The sequence below is a fragment of the Poecilia latipinna genome, unplaced genomic scaffold (assembly GCF_001443285.1).
Source record: "Poecilia latipinna isolate Pla-1442-1.1 unplaced genomic scaffold, P_latipinna-1.0 Scaffold1734, whole genome shotgun sequence".
NCBI lineage: Eukaryota > Metazoa > Chordata > Actinopteri > Cyprinodontiformes > Poeciliidae > Poecilia > Poecilia latipinna.
Genome location: NW_015114350.1, coordinates 172,109 through 197,842, shown reverse-complemented (window position 1 = coordinate 197,842; position 25,734 = coordinate 172,109). Strand labels below are relative to the sequence as shown.

Here is a 25,734-nt window from a genome sequence, read left to right as displayed (position 1 = left end):
TTTTTTGTTTTGCCCAACATTCCTTGCAGCCAAGTCAGTCCAAAAGATGATTCTCCAGTGTTTTTTTTTGTTGATTTAGCTTCCGTTTGTGTGAGTGTATGAGAATGTCTGTCTGTGTGTGTGTTTGTGCGAAGTGTGGGCCTAAACTGAGGTTTCACAAAGTGCTCTGCAGATCACTGAAGTTTTGTTCCAAGCTTTCGTTGTCTGTTTCTGAAAGAGCAAAAATGAATATAGTTCATGTTTTTATAAGTTTCCAGGTAAACGAGGCAGACACATTTTAAATTGCCTGTTTGAAATGTGACATCCGCTCAGACTGAACCTTACCTTGCCTCTGATCTGGTCACTGTATACTCAAACCATAAGATGTTGGGAATCAAGCTTGTGTCTCGCACCAGGAAGTACTCTGATATTGGCCTGTTGGATGTAACAAAGTCAAAGGACATTATATTAAATGATCGCCAAATGATTCAACTCCTCTTGAAGCCGATTAGTTGATCAAAAATGACAGGAGAATTAAATAGTCACTTACCATGCTGCAATTTTGGGGAATAAAGGTGTCAGCACCTCTTGTGTGAAAAAGAACCAGATAATCGCCATTGTGCTGCCAGTCACTGCCCCATAGAAAACCTGACTCCAGGTGTGATACAACAAGTAGACCCTGGAAATGACAGGAGAAGGGGGTTTCATAAGAAAAAACAATCCTGCAACATTATTAGTATTATTGGAAAAGAGGCAATGTTACCAGACAGGGATACATTTTAAACCATTTCTCATAGTCATCATTGATAGGACATTTACAAGCATGCTGTGCAAATTTTGCAGGAATAATCAAATACATTTTATATTGTGTAAAAATACTCCAAATTTGAAATGAAATAATGCATTTATATAGTTTGCAGCCTTCGAATATGGAACAAGGGGAACAGAAAGGAAGTAGGACACCAAGAATGGGAATGGATCCAAGGAATATTTAGACTTTTCTTTTCCTACTCGGTCCAGACCTGAAATCATAGTCCACACATTTCTTTACGATGCAATATCAATGATACAACCATCATCAACATTTAAAAAGAAATCCTCACTATGCTAAACAGGGAGGCAATCTTTAGCAACATACGCACTTCCTCAACATAACGGGACTTTCACAAAATGAGATTCATTTCTATGCAAATAAACCTAGACAAAAAAATAAAATGAAACAAAAAGCTATTCCTGTAAGGAAAGCAGTTTGGTGAAAGGGACAAATTTTCTGTATAGTAAAAACAACGAACAGAAAAAGTTTGTTTTATATACATGTATATATATAAAACATGAATAATTCAAATTATTTATCTCCAATTAATAAACCTGATACAAATATGAATAAAGTGCAAATGGAATATTTTTCAGAAATAACCCGTTCTGTCTTTAAAAGAAATGGTTATGCATCTAAAAATATTTCTGGAACTAACAGGGGATATGAAGAACGAAACAAGTGATCACATTTAGTTTTCTGGCATATATTTACTGTGCAAGGCTGCATGGTCAGTAATTTTTGGGCTGCACATGAACATCTGCCGAGTTCGTCCTTGGGGAAATGATGAAATCTATGTCACACTGACCCATGCCGGCCTCAGCAGATGTGAAAGCCAAATAATTTGTATCTTGTTTCCTATTTATAACCCCATCGGAAGATTTGCTCTCAACTCAATAAACAGCGACTTTAGAGGGACATTCGATAAACAAACGCTTCATATCTTTAAGAAAAAATACTCAATGTCACAATAAAACACTATGTTAATAATTACAACAATAACTTGTAACATGTTATTCCTTTTTCACATTAAACTCACAATTTAGGACATCCTAGAGATTTGGAGGAAGAAGACGCTTACCTGCTGTAAGAGACGGACGACGCCATGCCCAGCAGGACGATGGACAGGACGTGCCTCCACAGCAGGTCCACACATCGAGCATTGTTTGTCTGGTGCATTCTGAAAATGATCAGTTCACACCATGATATCCTTCCTCATGTTAAAGTAAATCAGTGATTACAAAAATGTTGTCTGTACTTAAAATAATGACACATACCCTCTAAAAAAAAAAAAAATAAAATCAAAAAAAGTTAAGCAAAACAAATGTGCGAAGATGAGTAATTGCGTATCATACAATGTTGGTGAACACTGGATTTTAACTTTACTGGGTTGACAACTGATTTCAGCAGGTTAACCCTAAATTACAAAGCTCAGCCATGTGACCTTTCACCCCAGCCCAAAATGCAGAGACAAACAAACTTACCTTAAATAAAGAAAAAGAAAGAAGTAAACAACGAAGAACCAGATAAGCTGGGAATGATTCGAGGGCATGCCGTACTCGGCATAAACGGTTGTATGAGATCCTAAAGAAAGAAAATAAAGCAAGAAAAATAATGCAATATTTAAAGTTTCTGCAACCATTGAGGTTCTTAAACATATAATACAAAAAGAGTTTTTAACTAGATGCTATGTATTGCAGATTTATGCAAGATCCCAGAACAAAACAGCTTTAGAAATTTGCATTTCTTTGTAATGGTGGTAACGATTAAATATAATGTATAGAGTAGCAAATTGAACTTTTGGTGAATTCAGCCCCTCACAAAAAATGCTTATCAGTATCACCATGACATTTAAAATCTTTCAAAGCAGGAATGTTTTAAGACTCAGTGGTTTGTTAAAGAACAACAACAAAAACCAGTAGCATGGTGGCAGCGCGGTTAAGATTAGAGCAGATGGGAAGATTGATGGAACTAAATACAGGACAATCCTGTAAGACAACCTTTTAAGAGACTGGAAAGTGGAGCAAAAGTTCACCTTTTAGAGAGAATGACTGTAAACACACAGCCAGAGTCACAATTAAATGATTTATATTAAACCATGCCGATGAGGTATCGTTTAATATACCTCAGTTAAAGTCCTAACCAAATACCGACTGACAATATCAAAGAAAATAGATTTTTACAAAATATTGAACAAAAACATACCACTTTTCAGTTATTTTATTTACAAGAAATTTCAAAAATTACATTTTCCTTTCACTTCATGTATGCACCATTTTAAGCTCTTTCACCATTGTTTGTAGTTGACAAAATGCGAGAAAACCCCCCGAATATGAATACTTTCCTAAGGCACTGTACAAGAATCATATCCTTTTATCACAATAAAAAAAAAAAAAGAAAACGAAAACCTGACTACTGCTAGGGGTTATAATACTTAAATGTCATCAGAACAAAATCATCTCATCACATACATCACCCATATCTAACATGATATTTTTGTTAAGTCCTGGCAAAGAAAAAAGAAAAACTTGTTCCCTCACTTACCTGCACAAGGGCGCGGCTCTCTGAGAATGTGCTTGAGCACCCAGTTCACTCCTTCATTTAGAAGGACTCCAGTGAAGAAGGAAATCTGTAAAAAGGAGGAAGAACGCAGTCAGCATATGAGGGCTCTCACGTACTTCTGCCCTGCTTCTTTACACATCTGTTCAGGCACCTGAGAGACCCATTACCACCTTCACAGCAAATATGAACACTACTTACCGTGTGCAGTTCCCGTTTAAACACTATGAGAGTGACAAAGCCCACAAGAATAGCTACGGGTAGGAGACTGATGTAGGCCAGCAGTTTTCCCGTGAGATCCCCTGAAACAGAATTAATAAGAACTGATTTTCAGGACAAAAATATCTAATAATTAAACATTCGTAAGGTCCAGAACTACCTGAAACTGAATAGAGAACAGAGAGACCAGGTAAGACGCGCATTAAGTTTTTATTAAAGAAATTCAGGGAAATATTTAATTTTAATTCAGGTGAATTGTAGCTGTTAAGACCTTTTAACACAAGGCCATGGAGCTTTATACGTTAGCAGCAGTCCTGGTAATAATGCTATGCGTGGAAATGGCTAAAAGCTCCCAGCATAGCTATAACTTGTATGCTGAAATAAGAGATATTGCAGTGCTGTCAAACATATATTACAGAGCACTGCAAATACATTTTAATTTACGAAGGGGATAGCAAAGCTCGTGTTAGGAGAGCTAGCAGCAAGCTAGCCGTCATTGTGAACATTGTTACAAAGTGCGCATGCGGAGATGTCTCACAATTTCGCAGCCCCCGGTGTGCCGGGTGTTGACCAAAGGCTCACAATTTGGCAGCTACTGAAGGCTGTGTCCATTCACTAGCAAACAAACCCGCTCACGCTGCTTGGAAATTTTCAAAAGCGACGAACGTAGTCGATACACAAACACTCCGAGTTTTACGTACCCTCGGGAAACTCTACGTGTGTCACTGATATGGCCTGCCATCGAGGTGGTGCCGAGCACTGCTCTTCCAACGCCATCTTACCCGGACACAACCGGGGCAGTTTACAGCCCCGCCCCAAAAACGAATGCACCCAATGAGGGGACGACTTTTATGTTCAAACGGAACCCGGCAGCAAAGGATCTGTCCAATCACCGCCACAATCTGGTCAGGAGGGATTCTGTCCATAGAGGAGAATTATTGAATGGAAAAAAATGTGATGAAAAAAAAAATCACTTGGAAACTTAGTTCCCTCATTCAAAAACTAAAATAAGAACAGAAAAAAAAGTATTTGGCATTATACGACATATAATTTTAAAAAAAGTTATGTAAAATAGCTACTGATATAAAGAAACTCATTACCTTGCCCCTTAAATATTCTTGCAAAAAACAGAATAACTATTCAAAGAATAAAAACTTAGGTGTGCATCTAATATATTTAAACTTGAAAATTATTATACATCACCTGGAAGTGAAATAACACGTGAACGTCAAACTGAGTCTTTTTTATCTCATTAAAATGTTTTCCAGTGACATTGAATGATAAAGTTTGTCTTATTTGAGACTCCAGCATAAAATTTTTTTTTATAAATCATAACATTATGACATAAATACATGGCTGGATAAAAAAATAAACAGAAAGAGATAAATTTGCACACATACAGAACAACTGAGCTTCTTATGCAAAAATACATTCAGAAACAATGCAGCATAAAAATTACAACACTGCAAAAATATCCATCTGTCTTTATAATTAATATTTTGTGGAATATTTTATTATAATATTAATATATTATGGAATATATACTTGTATTTAGACTTTACTGGGTTCACAGAAATCCAGTAAAAAGACACTGTTGTTCAGCTAAGTATATTTAGTTTTAGGATGTCCAGTGGCCTGGCATTTAAGAATTTAAGATTTACCTTAGAAAAAAATAGCATCCATGTAAACATCCAACTTTGGATTAAAGTGTGTACAATGGATATTGATTGCCATCCAAACTTATTGAAACATAAATTTACAATAAACTCATTTGTATTTGTTGCACTTTTTAAAAATGTAAACAACTTTAATGTGAAATTTAACAAGGTATCAAAAGGAAACCCAATTAACACCAATTTAATAACAAAAAATAAGATTTAATACGGAGGATGTAAATCAGTTTACAGACAGTGCAATACAACAATAGAAAAGACAAAAGGCATGAGTAGGACACCTGTAATGTAGCATACATTAGTCAGGGGAGGGGGAATAATAAACATTTTGGCCTTCTGAAACCCTCTTTAAAGTCTAAAATAACCTAAATATTACAGCCCATGCTTAAATTGTAGTAATTCATACTTTTTTTTTTTTTAGATTTGATCTAATTAGAACTTAAAATATCCAACAAATCAGGTTGAGCTTGGATCTAGTACATGTTCAGTGCTACGCTGATGCATTTTAAAGAACTTACAATGCTAACATGCAAAGGCAGTTCATTTATCCAGAAAAGATGAAGGGGGAAAAAAACTCTCCGTGATGCATACACAGGTTATACATATTAAAGCATTTCATTTCAGATCATATCGCACAAAGAAAAACTAAAATAATTTAAAGATGGGCACTTCAACAAAACCTTGTGATTGTACAAACTTTTTTTCATAATATAGTATTTTTCTTTTAAGATAACTTTGCTAGACTGTACAGCAGCTATGAGCTCCATTTTATACATAGAAGTCATGTGTTGCAATAAATAATCTGACAATTTGTACATGGGAACTCTCATGCGGACGTTTACAAGAAGAAATATTTTCTGCCTCATCTTCCTGCTAAAGTGCAAATCGGTTAAAAACGCAAAGCTGCAAACCAAACCATTTACTGCAGGAACGCCTTGCACATTTGCAGCTCTGCTTCAAGTCAGACCGCTGTCCAATAAAAGCAACAGTACAGACGATGCGAGGTCAGAACAGTTCAGGAGGATGAGCAGCGTTTCTCGGCTATGAATTTATTAAGTGCATTAGAACAACTGCAGAGTTTGGATCATCGTTGCCACAAAACAGAAGTAAAATAACGTCAAAGAGCTGTTGATCTGACGAATTACTGGAATAAAACTGGAAAGAGATGGAAACTTAACCGCTGCTCTTCCAGTGATTCAAATAAATATAGATACTTGATTCATTTAATGAAGTCAGTTTAATATCTGAACTACAATGTGCCTCCATCTTTACAGTAGTACCACTAGTAGTGAAGGATTACACAAAAAAAGGTCAATTTAGTTAGGCAGTTTGTTGCCCCAATGTGGGTTTCTGTGACCCAGAAAACTTCAGGGCTTCCATCAGTGCACTTAGGTAAGCTTCACTTTCTAGCCTTCATGACACCAGAATCACTCGTACGCCTACCACTTGGCACCGTCTCAGTTTAATGTATGCGTTGCAGTGATTTGAGGGTGTGTTTTCAGTAAGTATTTTTTCCCAGAGGGTTTGAATTTGTCAGATGTACTTGACTAAACAAGTTAAGAGGGATGGTATAATTCCAGAAAAAAAACAAAACAAAAAAAAACATAAGGGAGTCAGCTTATGCAATAGCTGGGAGTCTAACCTAAACGACTCAAGTCAATCCACAAACAATGCATTTGGAAAATAAGTTACTGGTTTACGTGACTGTACTTGAAGAGAAGAGAGATTATTTTTCCGTACCGTCATCAATAACGTAGCTCACAAAGAGACAAACACATCCAAGAAAATAACTAACTTTGAATTTGTGTTTATGTGGGGGCGATGAGATTACAAGAAGCAGAAGAACTGAAACATTCCACGTTGCATTGAGGGTTAACTTTGCAGGTTTGAGTCCAAGTTTGACTCCTGCGATCTGAGAGAAATGGCTGATACTACCATGGATCTTGTCTGCATCGGTCCTTTTTACAGCTTCCGTGTTTCACTGTAACCAAATTTTCCTGAAATCCATAAAAGCGTTCTCGCATGAGGCTCAAACTTTTTGGCTGTAGCCTGATAGAGTGCAAACATTTACCTTTGCAGAGGGAATTAAATTAAAAACACAATTAAGGTTGAACAAATAAATAGGTGTAAACAAATGAACTTGGATGAGGTGCCTGGTGTGATGTCACTAGAGGCATTATACATGGTAGCTCGTTTTTGAGAGGGTAGATTTTATCACAAGTAAAAATCACATAACTAAACAACAAAAAAACCCGCCACGACACAATCTACAGATGACAAGCTATACCTAAGGCAAGTCTTACTGATTTAACAAAAAGCCCGGTTAGCAGCTTTAAAACTGAACAGATTCTAAAAATTAATTCATGATGATTGTATATTTATAGAGAAATGTCTCACAAACCGTGTTATCTAACACATTTTTCGGATGCCAGTTTCAGTTCTCCTCTGCTCTGAAGTTTACGCTTTATGCTTGTATTTAGTTGTCATTTCCTGACAGTCGGCCAAGGGAATAGTCAATTCAAATTCAAACTAAAAGCCAAATTGGATCGTGAAATACCAGTTTTAAATTATTTGTTCAAAAACCCCATATCAGATACGTCTCAGTGTTATTCAGCTCGTTGGAACTCCTGGAATAAAGGAGGATTTAGGGACAATTAAGGTGAAGGCCATCTTGCCTCTCTTATTTCAAGAACTATAAGCAGCAGCGATTTCATTAAGAAATAACCTTCAGTTTTTCACATAAAACACAAAAGCACGTTCTCTCTTTGCTCGTCAGAGTGAAGACGGGTATTCAGCCCAAACCCACAGGTGATGAACACAGTTCTCAGAAGGATCTCGTTTGGGTCACCAGAAGGCGAAGTCCTCGTGTGTTGGAAGTGTTTGTCAGCCGTGTTTTCACCAAGCATCTGAATCGCCCCCAGGCAGAGGTAGAGGCAGGAACAAGTCCTCACACGCCTGTGATAATTTGATTACAGTCGTCATTCTGGATACGTAACAAAGCGGCAACACGAGGGACGAGAGGAATCCAGGACCCAGACGCTCTCCCTCATTAGCAGGAACAAGGAGACCTGGTGAAATAAATCCCATGACATGTCGTTGTGTTTAAGAGCACAGATGGAGGAAAGGATAAACAATTGACTGAATAATGCTGGTTCTCAGTGTGTCACAGAACAAGGGCTCGGTGCAGAAATCAATGCGGAGTTCAGACTCTTTGTCGAAGCGCTTCATGACACTTTGTTGGTCCCGTAGGAGCCCTCAGCGTCTCTGGGCATGGCTCCATTGAGCTCCAACAGACTGTCGACTCCCATATAGCCCAGCAGGATCTCACTTCTGCGGTGGGAAAGTTTCAGGATGTCTTCGGCCAAGCACTGCTCGGAGGTGAAGCGGACCTTGTCGTGGTCGAACATATCTTTGAGGTACTGCACTATTTGTTGCTGCGGGTAGAAAGGAGAGAAGAAGACAGAGGTTTTATATCATAATAAGAAACTTATGCATTAGATTCCTGTAGCTCCTGGTGAGCTGCTGCGAGAAGACAACTCAGTTACTTCAAAGAAATCGACCTGCACTTTTGTGAGGCAATTCGTCTGATGAAGCCCCAAGTTTACATGATTTAATGACATCTAGTGGCAGAAAGGCAAACTGCAACCATCTGAATTACCTTGAGATTTTTGAGGCATCTCGAGATTTAGAAACGGTTAATATCTCAACTGCAGTACATAACTCTCATCCAGAACTGGGTGAACTCTAAATGGAGGTGATAGTTATATGATTTTCTCTGGTCTATTACAAGTGTGAATCAGTAATAAGTGCCTTGATTTCTTGCTTGGGTGGTTTCTAGTGAGCCTAGAGTCATTGCAAAAAGAAAATACACACACTCCTAAAAAATATGGTCTGGTCTTAGTAGGTTTTAAATATTATTGAAATTTCCTCAAGACCTGAAAAAACACAACAAATTCAACACTGATATTATTTATAGATATAAAGTCGTAGTAGAAGGTTTGTCGAAAACTAATGCACCACAAAAAGAAACATAGATAAAAAACTGTCTGCATACAGATTTCATATTGGAATACATTGAGGGCTTTTTTTTATTACAGATTGGTCTTGGACAGATATGACAGTGAAACATTAATACCTCAAGCTTCAATGTCCAAGATGTTATTCCGTTTCTGAATTTAAGACACCAAGAAAGTCCTCTACTGCAGTTTAGATATGAACTTTTTTAAACTTTTAAAATACTCAAAACCTTTAATAATCTTGAACTATCCCTTTAAGTGTGAAGGATTGACATTGAAAAGCTGTTGTCTTTAAATAAAGGCAAGTTTATGTCATCATAAATCATACATTTTAAATGTAAAAAGTTTCAAACAAAGTGACCAGTGTTTCATTTTGAAATTTTTTTTGTCTTGTTTGTGTATGCTCTGCTCTCACCTTGAAAATTGTGCAAACCTCACTCAGGTGCTGCCTTGGCCCCAAAAACCCAAAAGCTAAAACTGGGCTCACGTGCTCTGATATGGCATAAAAGTGGGCGATAAATCCGTCGGGAACCTACGGAGCGCAGTTAGGACAAGCATTTAGAAATCTACTTCATCAATAAAAAGAGAGCAGCGAAAAGATTTGGATCAGTCAAGACAGGCTCAGGCTCACCATAAGAAGACGCCTTTTAGCTTTCAACACCGACCAGCAGGCGGTCGCCAGAGCCTGGGAGGAAGAAGAAAACGTCCCTTAAGAGAAATTGCCAGGAAATGGTAAATGTGCTTCTGGATGTAAGCGTGGAAATTAACCGTTTCTTTAAAGCTGTCAGACAGCCAGCGGTTCCTCAGAACGGCTAACACAGAGGAGGGCGGGCTCTCCAGGTCCTCGAACGCATCCATCAGGATAAAGTCCAAAACAATGTCAAAAAAGTTCATACACACCACCTGCGGCGACCAAAGAACCCGACGGTATTTAGCTGTTTCAAGTAGGACGTTTTAAATGATCGGAGTGACTTGAGCACTCACCCCTCGACCCTCCAGCTCCATTTTTGTAATGGCCCACGTTTCCTCTCTCTGGGTGTAAAGCAGCATGTCTTCGTAGCTCTCCAGGAAGGCTTTGGGACTCTGGGTCACAATATAGATGTATAAGATATTTAGATCTCTTTAAAAAAAATAGAAACAAAGCAGGTTAATTTATGCAAACCGAAGTTAATTGAATCACTTGTACCTTGTTAGCCTTAACCATTAGCCCTGCAACCATCTGTTTCCCTGTCTCCATAAAAAACGTGCGATGAGTTTCATCCAACAACAGGACCTGAACAAAAAAGAGAAACATGACATATTACAGTTAGTAATTTAGTTAGGTGGAGTACATAAATATCATCTAGATTTTCATTGGTGAGCCACTGTAATTGCTGAATTACAATGGCTCACCAAAATATTCAGACCCGATGAAAATGTTCAGTATTTTGTCATGCAGAAATCTGACAAACTTTATTTAGGTTTGTCGGAGGAGAGGGGAACTGGTGTTCAAAGACATAATTTTTGTGGTTGTGATGTGAAAATGTAACCAAAATATGTCAGTTTCTTAAAACAGAAATTAAAGCTTGCAATAAGATTCTGATGAACAGCCCAATGAAGCTGAGATCTAAAATGATTCTAAATGATAAGGTTTAAATTTTAACATTCAGTCACTGACGGCATTTATCCCACCTTGCAATGATGTTTTAAATAAATAATGCACTTCAAATAAACACTTCATATCTCCAGCTGTACAATTTGTTCACACATAAGCAGGTGAAGACTCTTGGTTTTATCTATTTTTAGCAAACAGAACAGTATGTGATCCTTTTGTCCTGGTAGCTTTAGTCAGGACTTGGCTCAAGGAAAGAAACCTGAGGAGGCTCCTGTCGAGTGCAGCAGCAGACAAGCAGAATGTTAAACAAAATGAATAATAAAATAATAATAACCCCTGTGCGCAGGAACACACCTGGAATGCTTGTCTCACACAGTGAAGCTTGGAGAGGAAATCTTGGTCACTGTAGCATTCAAGTAATTCAGTCCTGGAAAAAAAGACAGAGGAAGAGTGAACTTCAGACTGTTTGGAGGAAAGCAAGTTATATTTGAGGCAGTAGGAGGGTGACAAAAAAATGAAATATTCAAACCCTCAGCTTATGAAGGAAAGTCTGGAGCTCTCTCAGTAGGAAGATTAAGGTAATTTCATTTTACGGTGCATGTAACTGCATAGGACTAATTTGACATGATTTATTACCTAAACAGGGACCAAAAATGGTCAAACTTGTGCAAAAATAAATAATCTACATAGTTACCTCAAGGTTCTATACTTCACTCTGCCTTCCTGCACCAGAGACAAGGCTTCTTCATACAGAGCTGCTAGCTTCATTGGTGGGTAGATCTCATCCAGAGTTATATTTTCAAACAGCTGCACAGAAAAATTTGTTTAAAGAAATTATTTTTTTGTTAATTACAAGGAGGGAGAACATGATGGCATTTCTTGCCATGTTATCTGGGATACACAGCACTACATGTATGTAAATAGAGCGTAAAACAAAACATTTCTTTGTCAATTCTTTTTCCAATGACTCTTTATTTATTTGTATAAAAAACAGCAGGCATGAGTGCAAGTTTGCGTTTCGAGTGCTTAAAAATGCACCTGCTGACACACAGACAAGACGACTTTCACTTGTTGTTGTTGAGGAGAGCAGCTCACCTCTGCAGCGGAGAAAAACGAGTCATCAGACGAAACTGAAGCCGCATCCTCATCTTGCAGCCGGTGGAAACTCTCTACGCGAGGCAAGATCAGAGTTCCTTCGCTCTCTGAAGACAGACAAGGAAAAAATTAAATAAAACACAACAATATGGGTAATGAAGAATTAAAACCGCAGTTAACTTTTCAGGTCCTGATTTCATTGATGATGTCAAACGCAGATATTTATTTATTTATTTTTTGGTTCATCTTGAAGCTGGTCGTTACCAAAGTCGGCCAGTACGCTCTCCGCTGGGATGCTGCCGCCAAAATCCTCTTGCAGGTGGTACGCCCTGTGTAGGAGAGTCTCCAGCTTCTCGGCAAACAGTTTATTACGATCTTCGTTCTACAAGCAAGATGAAAATTGGAAATTAAGATTTTTTTTTTTATAGTATCATTTATAATCTAGAGTTCTAGATGAGCTCAGTTTTATATAATTCGCGTTCCACACCAAATCTGGCAATGTTTCATTGAGGAAGGGAAAATATAAAACAAAACAATCCAGAAATATAACTAATTTAAAAGAGCCACAAGAGTTTAAAACGTGGTTTTCTAGTGGCGATGGTTACCGTGAGAAAGTCTCTGCACGCCGCCCCCTGCAGAGCAAGGCTGTTGTTACTGGAGGTCGAGTTGCCTTGGTGACGAATGTTTAAGGCTTGTTCCCACTTTCGCAGTGCTTCATCAAACAGCTCCATTCCTACAGAGTGAGAACGAAAAAAATCTAACAAATCCCTTTAAGTATTACCTGCTTCACTGATGCAATACACACATCTCAAGGACAAAACCCGGCACTGCCATGTACTTTCTTATCCCTGACGGATCAAATGGGAAGCCCTTCCAGTGGTAAACTGGGGTTTACCACATGTAATTAATTGGTTAATTACATGAACTAATTAATTACATGTGCATTACTAATGTCACTGTAACTCAGAGTCTCTGTCAAGTGAACAGAGTTTGACCTTAAGTTTTCAACAAACTGCAGTGGACTGGAGAGGAAATTAGTCACATCATGCCGAAAAAAAAAAAAAAAAAGTTGCCCTGTATTAACATTATGATTTGAACGTGTTGGTTTACAAGAGCGGAAAGCCAACATGGTTCTCTCCGGTGAGTCTTTGAAACGTGAGAGCTGAGGCGGTAATCAAAAGATGTAGGTGGAATTTTACTGCAGATAAAAAGTGCCTGGATCCTTCTGGGTTATCGTTCTGTGGCCATTTGTTGGATTTTTACTTTTCATTTGAATGTCAGCAAAAATAATTATTGATTAAAATCGCGCTGCTATATTTTTTTATACCCTTCATCCTTTTAGTCTGCTTTGACTTTTAAGGTTGTTTTCCTGCGTGTGTTCTGAAACTTTACAATTCCTGTCCACAATTTTACCAATTCCCCCTCGTAAACATATGCTTATTTCACTTGGAATGCATCTTCCAAACACGTTTGATTCTTTCTCCAGAATATCCCAAGTTTCTGAAGACGGTTTTGCAGGAAAGGGCAATGATATTTTACCAGTTTGACTTCTTATCGTTTTTGTTTTGTCTCGAGTCAAACGCAAAACTAACAATCTCAACACAGAACATCATGTATCTAGTCCCTGAAAAAGTTTTTCTTTGCTCAAACTAAGCAACATTTAGGTGCTGAGACAGCACTTTTTTTTCTGTGCTGCAAAGATAAAAATGGCGACATCCAAGCACTGGTCCTTGTTTAGAGGTAAACATAAAAAAATCTAAATTGAAACATCAGCACAACATCAGCTCTTTATGCTCCTGCAGAGTGGCAGAAAGGGGGTTATGTTTCTGTCACTGGAAACTCAAGCTTATTGCAGCAAGCTCCAACATGGCAGAAAAAAATGACTGAGAAATAAGATGCAAACAGCAAAAAAATAAATAAAAATAAAAATCAACCTCAATCTAGTCAATGCATCAACAAATTCCTTGAACCTTCTAGATGGTTTCAAAATCATCTCAACAGATAATTTTGTTTATATATTAGAAATATAACTTATGACTCAAATCTATCAAAAAACAAAGCAGAGAGTGACTTTCAAGGTTCATGAATATCACATGACAACGCACCCATCAAATACAGGTTCTCTGCGTTAGCATCCTCCACCACTCCCGATTCTTCCACCACAGGCTCCGCCTCCCAGGGAGTGGAAGGGTTAATCGGCTGGTTGGGAGAGTTTGGGACTCTAGTCTGTGCCAGAACAAACCACACAGAGACATAGACATCAAACACACAGGTGAAAACAGGAAAAAACAACAACAAAAGACATGCAAACAATGGAAAAACCATGACGTATGAAACTAACAGATGCCAAGCTGTGTGAGGAACTCGAGTGTTTACTGGGAGCCAGCGAGGAAATCCCACTCATGGTGTCATTGCTCCGAGAGCTGGGGCTCATCACCTGGCGGCTGGTAATGGGGCCTGTCACAAACAGGATGCGAGAGATGCTGAAAGGAACAGCTGAAAGTCACACTTACAAAACTCCCACTATTGGTTTTTGTTGCAAACCTCTCTTCAGAGATGAGGGTCTTCCTGTCTTCAGCAGAGCCTCGGGTATTCCCACGGTCTTCGAGCCCTCCTTCACTTGGTCTGCCTGTTTCCTTTTCCTGCCTCTCCTTTTCAGCTGGTGAGCGGTCAGGGCCAGCGCTACGCTTCCGAGTGCCGTCGCAAACAGCACCTTCTTCAGGCTCGGGGAAAGCCTTAGCTGAGAAAATATGGACTGAAAGCAGGAAGGATGGAGAGAAACATCAGACTCCAGGAATTGTATTCATTGTCACGATTAAAAAGGAAAAGATCGAAAAAAAAAAATCTTCAGCACTTTTATTTCGACAGCCATGAATAGAATTAAAAAACCCAACTAGTCGCCTTAGGAAATCATCTAATCAGTGAAGACAGTCCAACTGTATGTACGTAATCTCAGCTGTTTGGTGAAGGCCTCAGGCGTTCGCTGCATGACATTACTGAACAAGCAGGCATCTTTTAAAGCTAATGCAAAAATGTGACAAAAAAAAATCCACGTCGTTTTGTGAATAAGTGTAGCCATTATCATAAAAGGTGTTACCTGTCCAAATGTGGAGTAGAGAAAGACCGGTATCTCTGCCACAGTCATGGCCAAAGCCTGGGCGACAGACATCCCGTCTGGCTGTCTCAGTGACATTTCAAGAGTCCCTCACATCCACCAAATGTACGGTTTTCTTTCCGCTCTCAGGCCAGCGCAACACTCAGCTCGCTGATCACACTTCCCGCTGTCATCCACCCCTGGATCCGAACCTGACAACAGACACTACAACACGTGAGACACAACTTGTGTTCAAATGGGCATTGCTGCAGTGGTTTGATACTTTCATAGATTGTAAAATACAGATAATAAAATCTAGCGAGCGTTGAGAGATGCCACCTAACTCATTCCAAAAAAAAAAAAAAAAAAGAAAAAAGTTGCACTTGATCCGACATTTATACGCGTAACGCCACGTGAGCTGAATGACATGCAAATGAGGGAATTGAGCCATTTGATGCAGGAGTTTTGGAAAACGGATGCATCAAAAAGTTCCAAGACAGCAGCTCTTGAGGAATGGACTTGGACACTGCTGCTGGTATTGATCAACATGGCAAAAGCATTAGGGAACCAATTGATTTCCTATTTGGTCAAGAACGACACTTTAAAGCCACAGTAATTATTCTGAGTGATGTTTGGTTTAGGAACAGAGGATAAAAGACAATGCTTATACGTGTTTTGCAGAGGATGCCAACCAGCAAAACCCACTTATGATGTAGAGACCCAGACTTATCTGTGACTTTTAGCAATATCTGTCGGTTTAACACTACACATTGTGGATCCATCTATTTGTAGGAGGAGGATTTGTTTTTTATTAGGACCTTCACATATTGATTCATTCTGATGCATGTAAAATGCCTCAATCTATTGCTAAATAATATTAAATACAGGGTACAAATGCATACAGTTATAACTATATTTGTTTTAAGGTTTTTGCTTCATGGCAAACAACAAATGAGTTGATTCAATCTCAGGAAATCAAGCTTGGATTTCCTGAGATCTCGGGAAATCTGACACGAAACTTGACACGAAACCAGCTTCTTTATCAGCTAACAACACTTACAGTGCAGATGGCGCGCCAGCCTGCACTTATTAATGTGGAGCTACTTCCAATGTCGCCGTCTTCTGATAAAAGCTGCCGTTTTTAACCAAATAGCGAAAAGTGTGTACAAATCACAGAACGGTTCCGTATTCGGTGCTTGTAAATAAGATTTAAACCAAATTCAAAACACATAGATCACAAACCGATACTGTAAATATCACCATGACTTTCTACATGAAATACACAACAAGACTAAGCTCTGGGTTAAAAAAAATCTTCTGTTAAACCCAGGGTAAAATCAGCCGGGGACAGCTCTGAAATGTCCAGCATGCTAACATTAGCTAGCTCATTTAGCTGGCCTAGACCATCGGTCAGTTCCCCTCACAGCATCAGAGAATGACTCGGTCTAAGGAGCTCTGAACTGACACTTCACAGGTGTCAGCAGCAACCAAAGTACAGCAACACTGACCAACAACTAATAACATAATCCCTCTCCGACACCAACATACCGTGAGCATCCAAGACGTCAGAGAAGGGCATCCCGAAGTCACCGTCAGTGAAGGCAGCACAGCATTGTTTTAGGGCGGGACTTTGAAAATACACGGATGTTGACACGCTCTTCAGCCAATCGGAGGAGGATAATTGTGGGCGCACCTTTTCTAAGCGAATAGTATAAAGGAAGGGAGGGACACAGACCACTGGAATCCAATCAACTTGCAGGTGTTATGTTGCGCCTGGAAGTTTATGATTCTTCCATCACAATGCGAACAATGCAGAAAATTATCACAGTTTGAATTTTCTTTAACTCTTCCGTACGCAACAACATTTTTAAACTTCATTGTCCTGACATTTAACATAAATATCTATTTATTAATAATGTTTCCGTGTGATCTTTTTTAAACCCATACTTAAACACAAGACATATGAAATGAAGTCAGTTGAATAATGAGAAGTCAAAAATGTTTGTAAAGGTTATTAAAATATATAAGATGCAAAATATAAATTGTATGAATAAAAACACACGTAACTTTTTTTTATATAAACAATATGCACAGTTTAACAACACCGTTAAGTGACAGAGTAACTTAGATTTTATGTATTCTGAATATTGACGTTTAAATTAAAGATGAAAGACGTTCCTCCCACCAGACTAGCGACTGTTTCAGACTAGAATTTGAAAACCATTGGCAGTGATTTATTCTATAAATTAAAAATTTACACGCGGTCCTTAAAGGTAGCAGAAAGCCACTGCCTGTTAGTGTACGGTAAATAAGCGCGGTTGTAACATTTGCTTCCGATTTTGTCAATCATATTTCAGAATAAAAGCATGTTTACTTCCAGAAACCGTAGCAGACGTCATTGGAATTAGAGTGTATGAATATGTGCGCTATTCTACATGGATATTAAAACTGTCACTAAATATACAAATGAAAATAAATGCAGAATATCTCTTCGAAATCGATTTGAAATTTTTAATATGAAAATAAATTCCGGTTTGCGTTGTTTTCATCTGAAATCATAGAGCCCTTACAAAAGAAGTTGGGCAGATCTTTATCAGGCCTACACAAGAAGAGAAACTATAGTAGAGTTATATAAGAATAACGAGTCTGTTAGCTTCCGGAGGATAAAATCAAAAGTTATGACTACTGGAAAATGAACCTAAATTCCACCTGCACGGGCTATGGGAAACTTCCTGATGCAAAATTCCTCATCACCATGATTCGGAGATGTATTTCTCACCCCTTGGACTTACACAAAGTCTGAGCTTTCTGGGTGGAGAATGCGGAATAATTACTCTACTGTTGCGACATGTGCACAGAAGGATGTCGGACTAGGGGAGCAGCTTTCAGATATAAGCTGCTGCTCTTCAATATGCGGCCGAGGTATATGCTTCGTCTGTGTTTCTCCATGCTCACCCTGACCTTGCTGTTCTGGCTTAGAGTGCTGATCGCACAGGACAGACTTTCACCTGCTGCACAAAACTCATCACTCAGGGGCTACAGCAGGATTAGCCCGCACAGAAAGACCAAGGTGAGGCGGGTGATGATCCAGGACAAGAAGGCCCACATAAAGCTCTCATTCATTAGCTTCTTGGGACAAGTTAAATTGATATAATCAGCTAAGTAATCCCATTTTGTTTACTTTCTATATATGCTGAAACATCTGTGAAAAAAAAATATTTTGACGATATGTTAGTAATTGCATTTTGTTTCATTTTTTAAAGATTAACTTTTTAATTTGTATACTACAGTCACTAGTCTTAAAAGTTGAAGTGGTTTTTTAAAAAATGCACATGAAAAATGATTTGATGTACTGCTGAGTGCAAAACCCTCACCATTTCTCCACAGCTTTATAACACATTATTAACCCTTTATTCAAAGCTTGAGAAAGTTGGATGTTGGGACCGCACTGGGAGTCGCAAATCAATAATTGTGCAGTTGAGATATACTCTAAAAATCAAAATAAATAACCAAAAAATATAATGGTAAGAACACATTTATGCTATAATTGTTGGAAGAGATGCAAAACAAAGACTTTTCAAAAATAGATAAAACTATAATTGATCAGCTCTTTATGTTGTGTTGCTTTTCAGGTTATGCTTGCAAAGCAGTTGTCAGGGATCAAAAGTTTAATCCACTGTAATGCTGATGATGGTCAAAAGCTTGACACTTCTTAAGTTATACTGCTTGTGAACAATACATTAGTATTAATGCAAATTTGGTCAGTTAACACAGTCATTTCTTACTCTTTTAGACACTCTGGATAAGTTATAGTTTAATCCCAAACATAATTCACTACACTATTTCTGTTTGCTACTTGCAGACATATTGTAAGAGATAATTTGTGTAGCTTTCTCCAAATTCACTACTTTACCTATATATTTCTTACTTCCTGTTTCTCTGATTAAGACTTTATTTATTTATTTGTCACTGAGGCTAGCATTCCAATGTCATTATGTTCTAGAAACGTAATGACAAATAAATGCCATATGTAGATTTGATAAACTAATTCTGGCTGAGGTGTAGCGATGTCTGTGAGTCTAAATCTGTCTTATCTTCTCTCTGCAGTTTCTGGATGTTCACTGCAGCCACTGTGCTGTGGTCTCCAGCTCCGGTCAGATGCTTGGCGCCGGTGCTGGAGATGAAATTGACCGAACAGGATGCGTGATCCGCATGAACAATGCCCCCACCAGAGGGTACGAGAAAGACGTCGGGAAACGCACCACCATGCGGGTTGTGTCTCACACCAGTGTTCCTCTGCTGGTAGAAAACGAGCAGTATTATTTCAAGCAGTCCGCGAATACGACGTATGTGTTTTGGGGCCCCAAAAGGAACATGAGGCAAGACGGAGAAGGAATTATTTTCAATGTCCTGCTGAAGCTGGCTGTTAAGTACCGGAAATCGAACTTGTATGTCGTGACCCAAAGCAAGATTAAGTACTGCGACAGTGTGTTTCAGAATGAAACTGGAAAAAACAGGTGGGTTTAGTTTCTCAGCTGAGTAAGCAAGAAATGTTAAAATTATGAAAATGCAAAAAAATGTTAAGGCTTATAAACCCCATATATCACAGTTCCTAAAACACTTTTTCATAGATTTAGGTAGCAAAAAAAGGGGTTTTAATAAACTGAAATTTCTAAGTACAGCACACTAACCAACAACCACTAGAGACTATGACAAAGGTTCAGATATCTAACACATACCTGTTTATGTGACGAGAAGTTTCTCATCTCATTCACCCAATAACTAGTCCTAGTTATGAGTTACTTCTATGCCTAACATTACTGTTCAGCTTCCAATAAATGATTATTCATTTTTCTTCTTTTGAAAAACATCTGCTCCAGGTGAGGCTTGAACTCACAACCTTGGCATCACTTTGCAGTTTACTGTCTTATAAGTACCACGCACTGACCGATTGTGCCACTGGAGCTGGTGAAAGTAATGGAAAGAATAAACAGATTTAAGTGACAAGGCATTCTTCATCCCATTCATCAGGTTTTGTCATCAGGACTTCACAACTATTTCCATTTTGGACACAGCTCAGCCATGTGCCAAAGAGCCAATATGATAAAGTAACTGTTTTTTGACAAAAAAAAAAAAAAATCTTTCCGATTCTCCTAAATAAATGGGATTTCAGGGTTTCAGTCTTTGGTTATTTCCACGGATCGTTAATAATTTTTGTTCTGAAAAAACATCTGCTCCAGGTGAGGCTTGAACTCACAGCCTCGGCATCACTTCGCAGGTGACTGTCTTATAAGTACCGCGCGCTGACCGATTGCGCCACTGGAGCCTGTGAAAATTGTTCCAATATCTAATAGATATCTGTTTATCTGACAAAACATTCCTAGTCCCATCGCCAGGATTTTTCAGCAGGGCTTCACGACTATTGCCATTATGGATGTAGGTTAACCCTGTGCCAAAAGCCAATTTGACCTATTTGACCAGTAATTTCAATGGACAACTCTTAAATTAAACAAAGACAATGGATGGACAGATAATTTAATATAATATAATTTGCTATACTTCAGGATGAACTCTAAAGTTTTTTGTAAACGCTAGTGATGCCAACACTCCTTACAAGCCTATGTTATCAATAAATGGAGTCCACTAACACTAGCTAACAATGTGATCACTGAAGCAGCACAGCACCCTCTATGTTAGAGCAATTTGCAATGAGTGTGCATGAATTTCAGCAAACTTGACCTAATGACAATTTACTTATTTGCTTCATATAATGGTTAATTATTTTTGTTTTGAAAAACATCTGCTCCAGGTGAGGCTTGAACTCACAACCTTGGCATCACTTTGCAGGTGACTGTCTTATAGGTACCGTGTGCTGACTGATTGTGCCACTGGAGCCTGAAAACATGGCCTCTTTGACCAGTCATGGACAAATCTAGAAAAACAGAATTGATGAGATCTATAATTTTCTTTAGGTTGAACTCAAACAATTTATTTCTATGCTCAACATTGGATCAATTATTAGTAAATCTTCTACTTTTGAGAAAGATATCTGCTCCAGGTGAGGCTTGAACTCACAACCTCGGCATCACTTCACAGGTGACTGTCTTATAAGTACCGCGCGCTGACCGATTGCGCCACTGGAGCCTGGAAAAGCTGCTGAGCTATCTAAAAGATATCTGTTTATGTGACAGGGCCTTCCTTATCCCATTCATCTTTTTTTTTTTCATCAGGACTTCACAACTACTGCCATTAGGGACACAGCTCAGCAATGTGCCAAAGAGCCAACAATTTGCTGACAGGAACTCACTCGCAAGCTCCTAAAGGGTTTCCTAGTCGTCTTGCTCTGGAAGGCACACCAGTAAATTAGGTTTTCCTTCATTTAGAAGTCTAAATCACTGTTCTATGAGACCAGTCTGCAATAGAAGACTGTCATTTGTCAGATTCCTGCATCTCTTTGTGATGATAATGTGTGACTTAGTTCTGTGCTCAACATTCAATTTCAGAGCTTGATGAATGATTAAATAATTTTTGTTTAGAAAAAAAAAACTGCTCCAGGTGAGGTTTGAACTCACAACCTCAGCATCACTTTGCATGTTACTGTCTTATAAGTACTGTGCGCTGGCCGATTGCGCCACTGGAGCCTTTTTAGATGACTCAGATATCTAAAATTTGCCTCTTTCACCAGCTGATTCTATGGAAAAATGTAGAATTTTCTTTACTTCAGGTTGAACTCAGATTTTTTGTTTTTTCAACTCCAGGGATCCCATCACTTTTTAAAAACCTTTGTTATAAATAAGCTGCTTCTGTGAGCACTTGAGCTAACAATGTGACCACTGATTATAACTACAAAGCAGCATACCAAGCTGTGAATAAATTAATAACAATTTTTTAATATCTGCTCCAGATGAGGTTTGAACTCAACCTCAGCATCGCTTTGCTGTTTACTGTCTTATAAGTACCATGCGCTGACCAATTGCGCCACTGGAGCCAGTGAAAATAGTTTAGGTAACTGGAAGGTACACCAATAAATTAGGCTTTCCGTCATTTAAATGTGCAAATCTGACCTCTTCTGTGAGACCAGTCTGCAATAGAAAACCACCATTTGTCAGATTCCTAGAAAGCCTATAGTTCCAAAGATATTGGGGGATATCTTGCCATCTGGTGTTAACTCTACTTAGGATATACATGTTTCTTCTCCTTTTCAAAACATCTGCTCCAGGTGAGGTTTGAACTCACAACCTCAGCATTGCTTTGCAGGTTACTGTCTTATAAGTACTGTGCGCTGACCGATTGCGCCACTGGAGCCTGTGAGCATGGTTCAGATGTGACCAGCTATTGCCATGGGGAAATCAAGACTAAAAAAAAATTGATTATGAGATTTAGAATTTTCTTTACTTCCGGGATGCCAGCACTCTTTAGAGTCCTTTGTTAAATTGACTGAGTAGTGCTTTTTCCAATCACTTTGACCACTCAAAGCACTTTACACTAGAGTCACATTCACACTCAGATCGGTAGGTAGTTTGTGGTTAAGTGCCTTGGCCAAGGGCACATCAATACATAGCAGAAGAAAGCTGGAATTGAACCTTCAACCTTCCTGATCACAAGACAACTACTCTACCCACAGAGCCACTGTCTCCCATCTTATTAATAAGTTGCTTCTGTGAGCACTTGGGGTAACAATGTGATCACTGATTACAATTGCAAAATAGCACACTTATCTCTACAATGCCAGAAAAGTCTGCATCACTTTATGATGATAATCTGCATGTGTGAATTTCAGCTAACTAAACCTAATGACATGTTACTTCTATGCTCCCTTTCAGATTTTGATGAATGATTCATAATTTTTCTTTATCCTTTTGAAAAGCATCTGCTCCAGGTGAGGCTTGAACTCACAACCTTGGCATCACTTAGCAGGTTACTGTCGTATAAGTACCGCGCGCTGACCGATTGCGCCACTGGAGCCTGTGAAAACACTTTAGGTATCTAAAATATATCCGTTTATGTGACAAGGCATTCCTCATCCCATTCACCAGTTTTTGTGTTACTTCCTAACTATTGCCATTAGAGATAGAGCTCAGCAATAAGCCAATAACAGAAAAGACCTAGAGGGTTTCTTTGTCATCTTGCTCTGGAAGGGAAACCAGTACATTAGGTTTTCCTTCATTTAGATCTGTGAATCACTCTTGGTCTGACCTCTTTTGTGAGACCAGTCTGATTGTCAGATTCCTAGAAAGCCTATCATTCTAAGGATATTAGGGATACCTTATCATCTGGTGTTAACTCTACATGTTTTTTCTCCTTTTCAAAAACAACTGCTCCAGGCGAGGTTTAAATTCACAACCTCGGCATTGCTTTGTAGGCCACTTTCTAACAAGTACCACATGCCAACCTATTGTCCCACTGGACGCTTTGAAAAAGATTTGAATATCTAGTACATATTTCTTTATATGTGATGAGGACATCCCATTCGATGTGTTCTTCCATTCAGGCTTCCCCACTGTTGCCATTATGGACACAGCTCAGCCAAGAATTCCCCAAACAAAGTTCACTGGAAACTCCAGTGACCACACAAATGTCTAGCTGACATTGCTATTACAATTTAAATACTATTACAAAGCAGCAATAATAGAATATTTCATTTAGGGGCTATCTTTTTGTAACCACCCACAGGTTATTCAGGAGAAAGTTTAGGACAATTTTAATTCAGCTAAAGTTAAAAACAGCTTAGCATCAATGTTACTAATACCGTATTCAGTCAGTATGCAAACTCTCAATGGCTTTCTTGGCTTTATTTCTTTTCTTTAGAATGAAAACTGGAGCGTTTCTCAGCACTGGATTTTTTACGATGATTCTTGCTATGGAAATGTGTGACAGGATCACTGTCTATGGAATGATTGATGACAAGTACTGCAGGTAAAGTACTGCAGGTGATATTTGTAGGTAGGCTCTATAATTTTCATGTTCAGCATCCTCCGATAATGATTGGCCTGTTTAAGATGCATACAAAAGCCTTAAAAATGGTTGTTATGGAAACTAAGCTAACCCACTTTTCATTATGCTATCCCTACCCTTAGCCCTGTCCTGTGTTACCTGTGTTAAGTTGCAGATATTAAACTCTCTTCTGAGCAATGGGAACCAACAGGGAAGCTGGTTATTATACATTTTCTTAAATTCAAATAATGCTACATGACTAAATATGCCTGTCATGTTCTATTGATGGCATTATTTTCTGTGCTTAAAATGGAATAAAAATACTAAATGTAACAAATAGAAAAATAAAATTTAAACATTTTGTACTTTTAGAGTATTTCTAATATATTGGAAAGATACAAAAGATATGCTATTCTATGCAGTCGTTTAAAATAGCAAGCATAATATTGAATAGTTATTTTTTTAGTTGTTTTTTTAAACACCAATATGCATTAAAATAGGCATTACAGTGACTGTTCTTGTATTTTAAGTGAGTAACACTATCTTTTTCTTCCATGTCATATGATTCAGAACATTATGTTTTCCTGGGATACAAACAAGATATTTCTATCTGAGAAAAACATAATAATATGCATTCCTAATTAAAATAACCGTGTTGAAGTATGATAAAAGTAATGTTGAGGTGGAACCATTGATTTTCTTAATTGATGTCCTTCTTTCCACTACAAAAATGTGTTCAAATTAAAGGTTGGATTTTTACATTTTTCAGCTCTGTATCATGTCTCTACAGTAAACTCCGACCTGAATGTTGAGTTTTTCTCGTCCTCACAGCCGAGCCAATCACAGCGATGTTCCTTACCATTACTACGAGCAAAAGAGGCTCAGTGAGTGCAGGATGTATAAATACCACGAGTCCACACAGCGTGGGGGACACCGCTTCATCACTGAGAAGGCCATCTATGCCAAATGGGCAACACAGCACAATATACAGTTCAAACATCCTACATGGAAACTGTGAGGAATGGTGCCCTATACAAATATCTCAGATGTTGAAGTTACTAGACTTTTATTTTGTTCTTGTTTTGACATTTTTTTTGTGTGTATATGTGAGGAAAAGCGCTTAGCTGGGCAAAATGTAGTCACGTTTACCTATATATTTGTACAGATGACAGTGATTAATAAAACACAGTTGGCTGCTAATAATTCATTATTTCTCTTCACATGCCTTAATTTTAACACTTACTCTACCTATTTTTGTACCTTGAGATGTCAAATTGTTCGAAAGCTACAATAGAGTTTGCACTTTTACGAACAGGATCTGCAATTGTAATCATTTCTTTTCAATGTTAGGTGCGGTCGATTAATTCAGTTTAATTATTCAAGACATCAAACATTGTGATTACGGAATTCCAGGTTTACGGGTTTCATTTTGCTCATCTACTGTTCTATGCACTTGGTCACTATTTTCTTCACATACAGTTTCTTGCAAAAGTTTCCATATCAATTAAACTATTTCATAAATTGTCAAATTACAACAAAAAACTCCAAAGCTTGTTCTTGGGATTTTATGTGGTCGACCAACACAAAGTACTTGTGTTACGCCCCCAAGGTCTAGGGGTCCAGGGGCGGTAACATAAAAATGTGCCTCATCAATGTCTGATTGGCTTGACAATCCTCTGCTGGTCCAATGGTGTAGCTGCTTTCCTACAGCCTTCAGGCAGTCAATCAAGGAGATGTGCTCTCACAGCTGATCCTGC

The 25,734-nt window shown here is 38.4% G+C and overlaps 3 protein-coding genes and 6 non-coding genes across 10 annotated transcripts; 1 reads left to right on the top strand and 8 right to left on the bottom strand.

Moving 5' to 3' along the window:
- Positions 1 to 4,391, bottom strand: dolpp1 (dolichyldiphosphatase 1). The gene is made up of 8 exons (XM_015060673.1): positions 4,273 to 4,391; positions 3,554 to 3,654; positions 3,338 to 3,422; positions 2,278 to 2,377; positions 1,875 to 1,973; positions 530 to 658; positions 325 to 414; positions 1 to 210 (listed from the first exon to the last, which is right to left on the bottom strand). The coding sequence occupies exons 1-8, from the start codon at positions 4,346 to 4,348 to the stop codon at positions 174 to 176; spliced, it is 717 nt and encodes a 238-aa protein (XP_014916159.1). The 5' UTR covers positions 4,349 to 4,391; the 3' UTR covers positions 1 to 173.
- Positions 4,392 to 6,465: 2,074 nt separating this feature from the next.
- miga2 (mitoguardin 2) lies at positions 6,466 to 16,684 on the bottom strand. 2 transcript variants are annotated; one of them, XM_015060670.1, is made up of 16 exons: positions 16,592 to 16,684; positions 15,047 to 15,255; positions 14,494 to 14,704; positions 14,291 to 14,406; positions 14,055 to 14,175; positions 12,555 to 12,682; positions 12,214 to 12,331; positions 11,950 to 12,056; positions 11,549 to 11,661; positions 11,209 to 11,281; positions 10,447 to 10,533; positions 10,245 to 10,343; positions 10,029 to 10,163; positions 9,892 to 9,945; positions 9,676 to 9,792; positions 6,466 to 8,678 (listed from the first exon to the last, which is right to left on the bottom strand). In XM_015060670.1, exons 2-16 carry the CDS (start codon positions 15,140 to 15,142, stop codon positions 8,469 to 8,471), a joined length of 1,785 nt encoding a protein of 594 aa, XP_014916156.1. In that variant the 5' UTR covers positions 15,143 to 15,255; positions 16,592 to 16,684; the 3' UTR covers positions 6,466 to 8,468. The 2 variants fall into 2 exon arrangements, with proteins under 2 accessions (XP_014916156.1, XP_014916157.1); XM_015060671.1 differs by having other exon boundaries at positions 15,047 to 15,268; positions 16,592 to 16,678.
- Positions 16,685 to 17,598: 914 nt separating this feature from the next.
- st6galnac4 (ST6 (alpha-N-acetyl-neuraminyl-2,3-beta-galactosyl-1,3)-N-acetylgalactosaminide alpha-2,6-sialyltransferase 4) lies at positions 17,599 to 25,187 on the top strand. The gene is made up of 4 exons (XM_015060672.1): positions 17,599 to 18,113; positions 19,151 to 19,560; positions 23,852 to 23,959; positions 24,809 to 25,187. Exons 1-4 carry the CDS (start codon positions 17,892 to 17,894, stop codon positions 24,993 to 24,995), a joined length of 927 nt encoding a protein of 308 aa, XP_014916158.1. The 5' UTR covers positions 17,599 to 17,891; the 3' UTR covers positions 24,996 to 25,187.
- On the bottom strand, positions 19,916 to 20,009 carry trnai-uau (transfer RNA isoleucine (anticodon UAU)). Its single transcript has 2 exons — positions 19,972 to 20,009; positions 19,916 to 19,951 (listed from the first exon to the last, which is right to left on the bottom strand). It is a non-coding gene; the product is annotated as a tRNA-Ile (tRNA).
- trnai-uau (transfer RNA isoleucine (anticodon UAU)) lies at positions 20,276 to 20,369 on the bottom strand. Its single transcript has 2 exons — positions 20,332 to 20,369; positions 20,276 to 20,311 (listed from the first exon to the last, which is right to left on the bottom strand). It is a non-coding gene; the product is annotated as a tRNA-Ile (tRNA).
- Positions 21,094 to 21,187, bottom strand: trnai-uau (transfer RNA isoleucine (anticodon UAU)). Its single transcript has 2 exons — positions 21,150 to 21,187; positions 21,094 to 21,129 (listed from the first exon to the last, which is right to left on the bottom strand). It is a non-coding gene; the product is annotated as a tRNA-Ile (tRNA).
- On the bottom strand, positions 21,591 to 21,684 carry trnai-uau (transfer RNA isoleucine (anticodon UAU)). Its single transcript has 2 exons — positions 21,647 to 21,684; positions 21,591 to 21,626 (listed from the first exon to the last, which is right to left on the bottom strand). It is a non-coding gene; the product is annotated as a tRNA-Ile (tRNA).
- On the bottom strand, positions 22,255 to 22,348 carry trnai-uau (transfer RNA isoleucine (anticodon UAU)). The gene is made up of 2 exons: positions 22,311 to 22,348; positions 22,255 to 22,290 (listed from the first exon to the last, which is right to left on the bottom strand). It is a non-coding gene; the product is annotated as a tRNA-Ile (tRNA).
- trnai-uau (transfer RNA isoleucine (anticodon UAU)) lies at positions 22,915 to 23,008 on the bottom strand. The gene is made up of 2 exons: positions 22,971 to 23,008; positions 22,915 to 22,950 (listed from the first exon to the last, which is right to left on the bottom strand). It is a non-coding gene; the product is annotated as a tRNA-Ile (tRNA).
- Positions 25,188 to 25,734: the final 547 nt, after the last annotated feature.

What these genes read in the sequence shown, in the direction of transcription:
- dolpp1 (XM_015060673.1), bottom strand. Translation starts at nt 4,348, where the DNA reads ATGGCGTTGGAAGAGCAGTGCTCGGCACCACCTCGATGGCAGGCCATA. An exon ending in AGAGCCGCGCCCTTGTGCAG is followed by an intron (nt 2,378 to 3,337) that starts GTAAGTGAGGGA and finishes TTCTTTCTTTAG; the next exon opens with GATCTCATACAACCGTTTAT. An exon ending in GTGACCAGATCAGAGGCAAG is followed by an intron (nt 211 to 324) that starts GTAAGGTTCAGT and finishes TTGCTCTTTCAG; the next exon opens with AAACAGACAACGAAAGCTTG.
- miga2 (XM_015060670.1), bottom strand. Translation starts at nt 15,142, where the DNA reads ATGTCACTGAGACAGCCAGACGGGATGTCTGTCGCCCAGGCTTTGGCC. An exon ending in GAGCGTACTGGCCGACTTTG is followed by an intron (nt 12,057 to 12,213) that starts GTAACGACCAGC and finishes GTCTGTCTTCAG; the next exon opens with AGAGCGAAGGAACTCTGATC. An exon ending in GTGTGAGACAAGCATTCCAG is followed by an intron (nt 10,534 to 11,208) that starts GTGTGTTCCTGC and finishes TTTTTTGTTCAG; the next exon opens with GTCCTGTTGTTGGATGAAAC.
- st6galnac4 (XM_015060672.1), top strand. Translation starts at nt 17,892, where the DNA reads ATGTGCACAGAAGGATGTCGGACTAGGGGAGCAGCTTTCAGATATAAG. An exon ending in AATGAAACTGGAAAAAACAG is followed by an intron (nt 19,561 to 23,851) that starts GTGGGTTTAGTT and finishes TCTTTTCTTTAG; the next exon opens with AATGAAAACTGGAGCGTTTC. An exon ending in ATTGATGACAAGTACTGCAG is followed by an intron (nt 23,960 to 24,808) that starts GTAAAGTACTGC and finishes TCGTCCTCACAG; the next exon opens with CCGAGCCAATCACAGCGATG.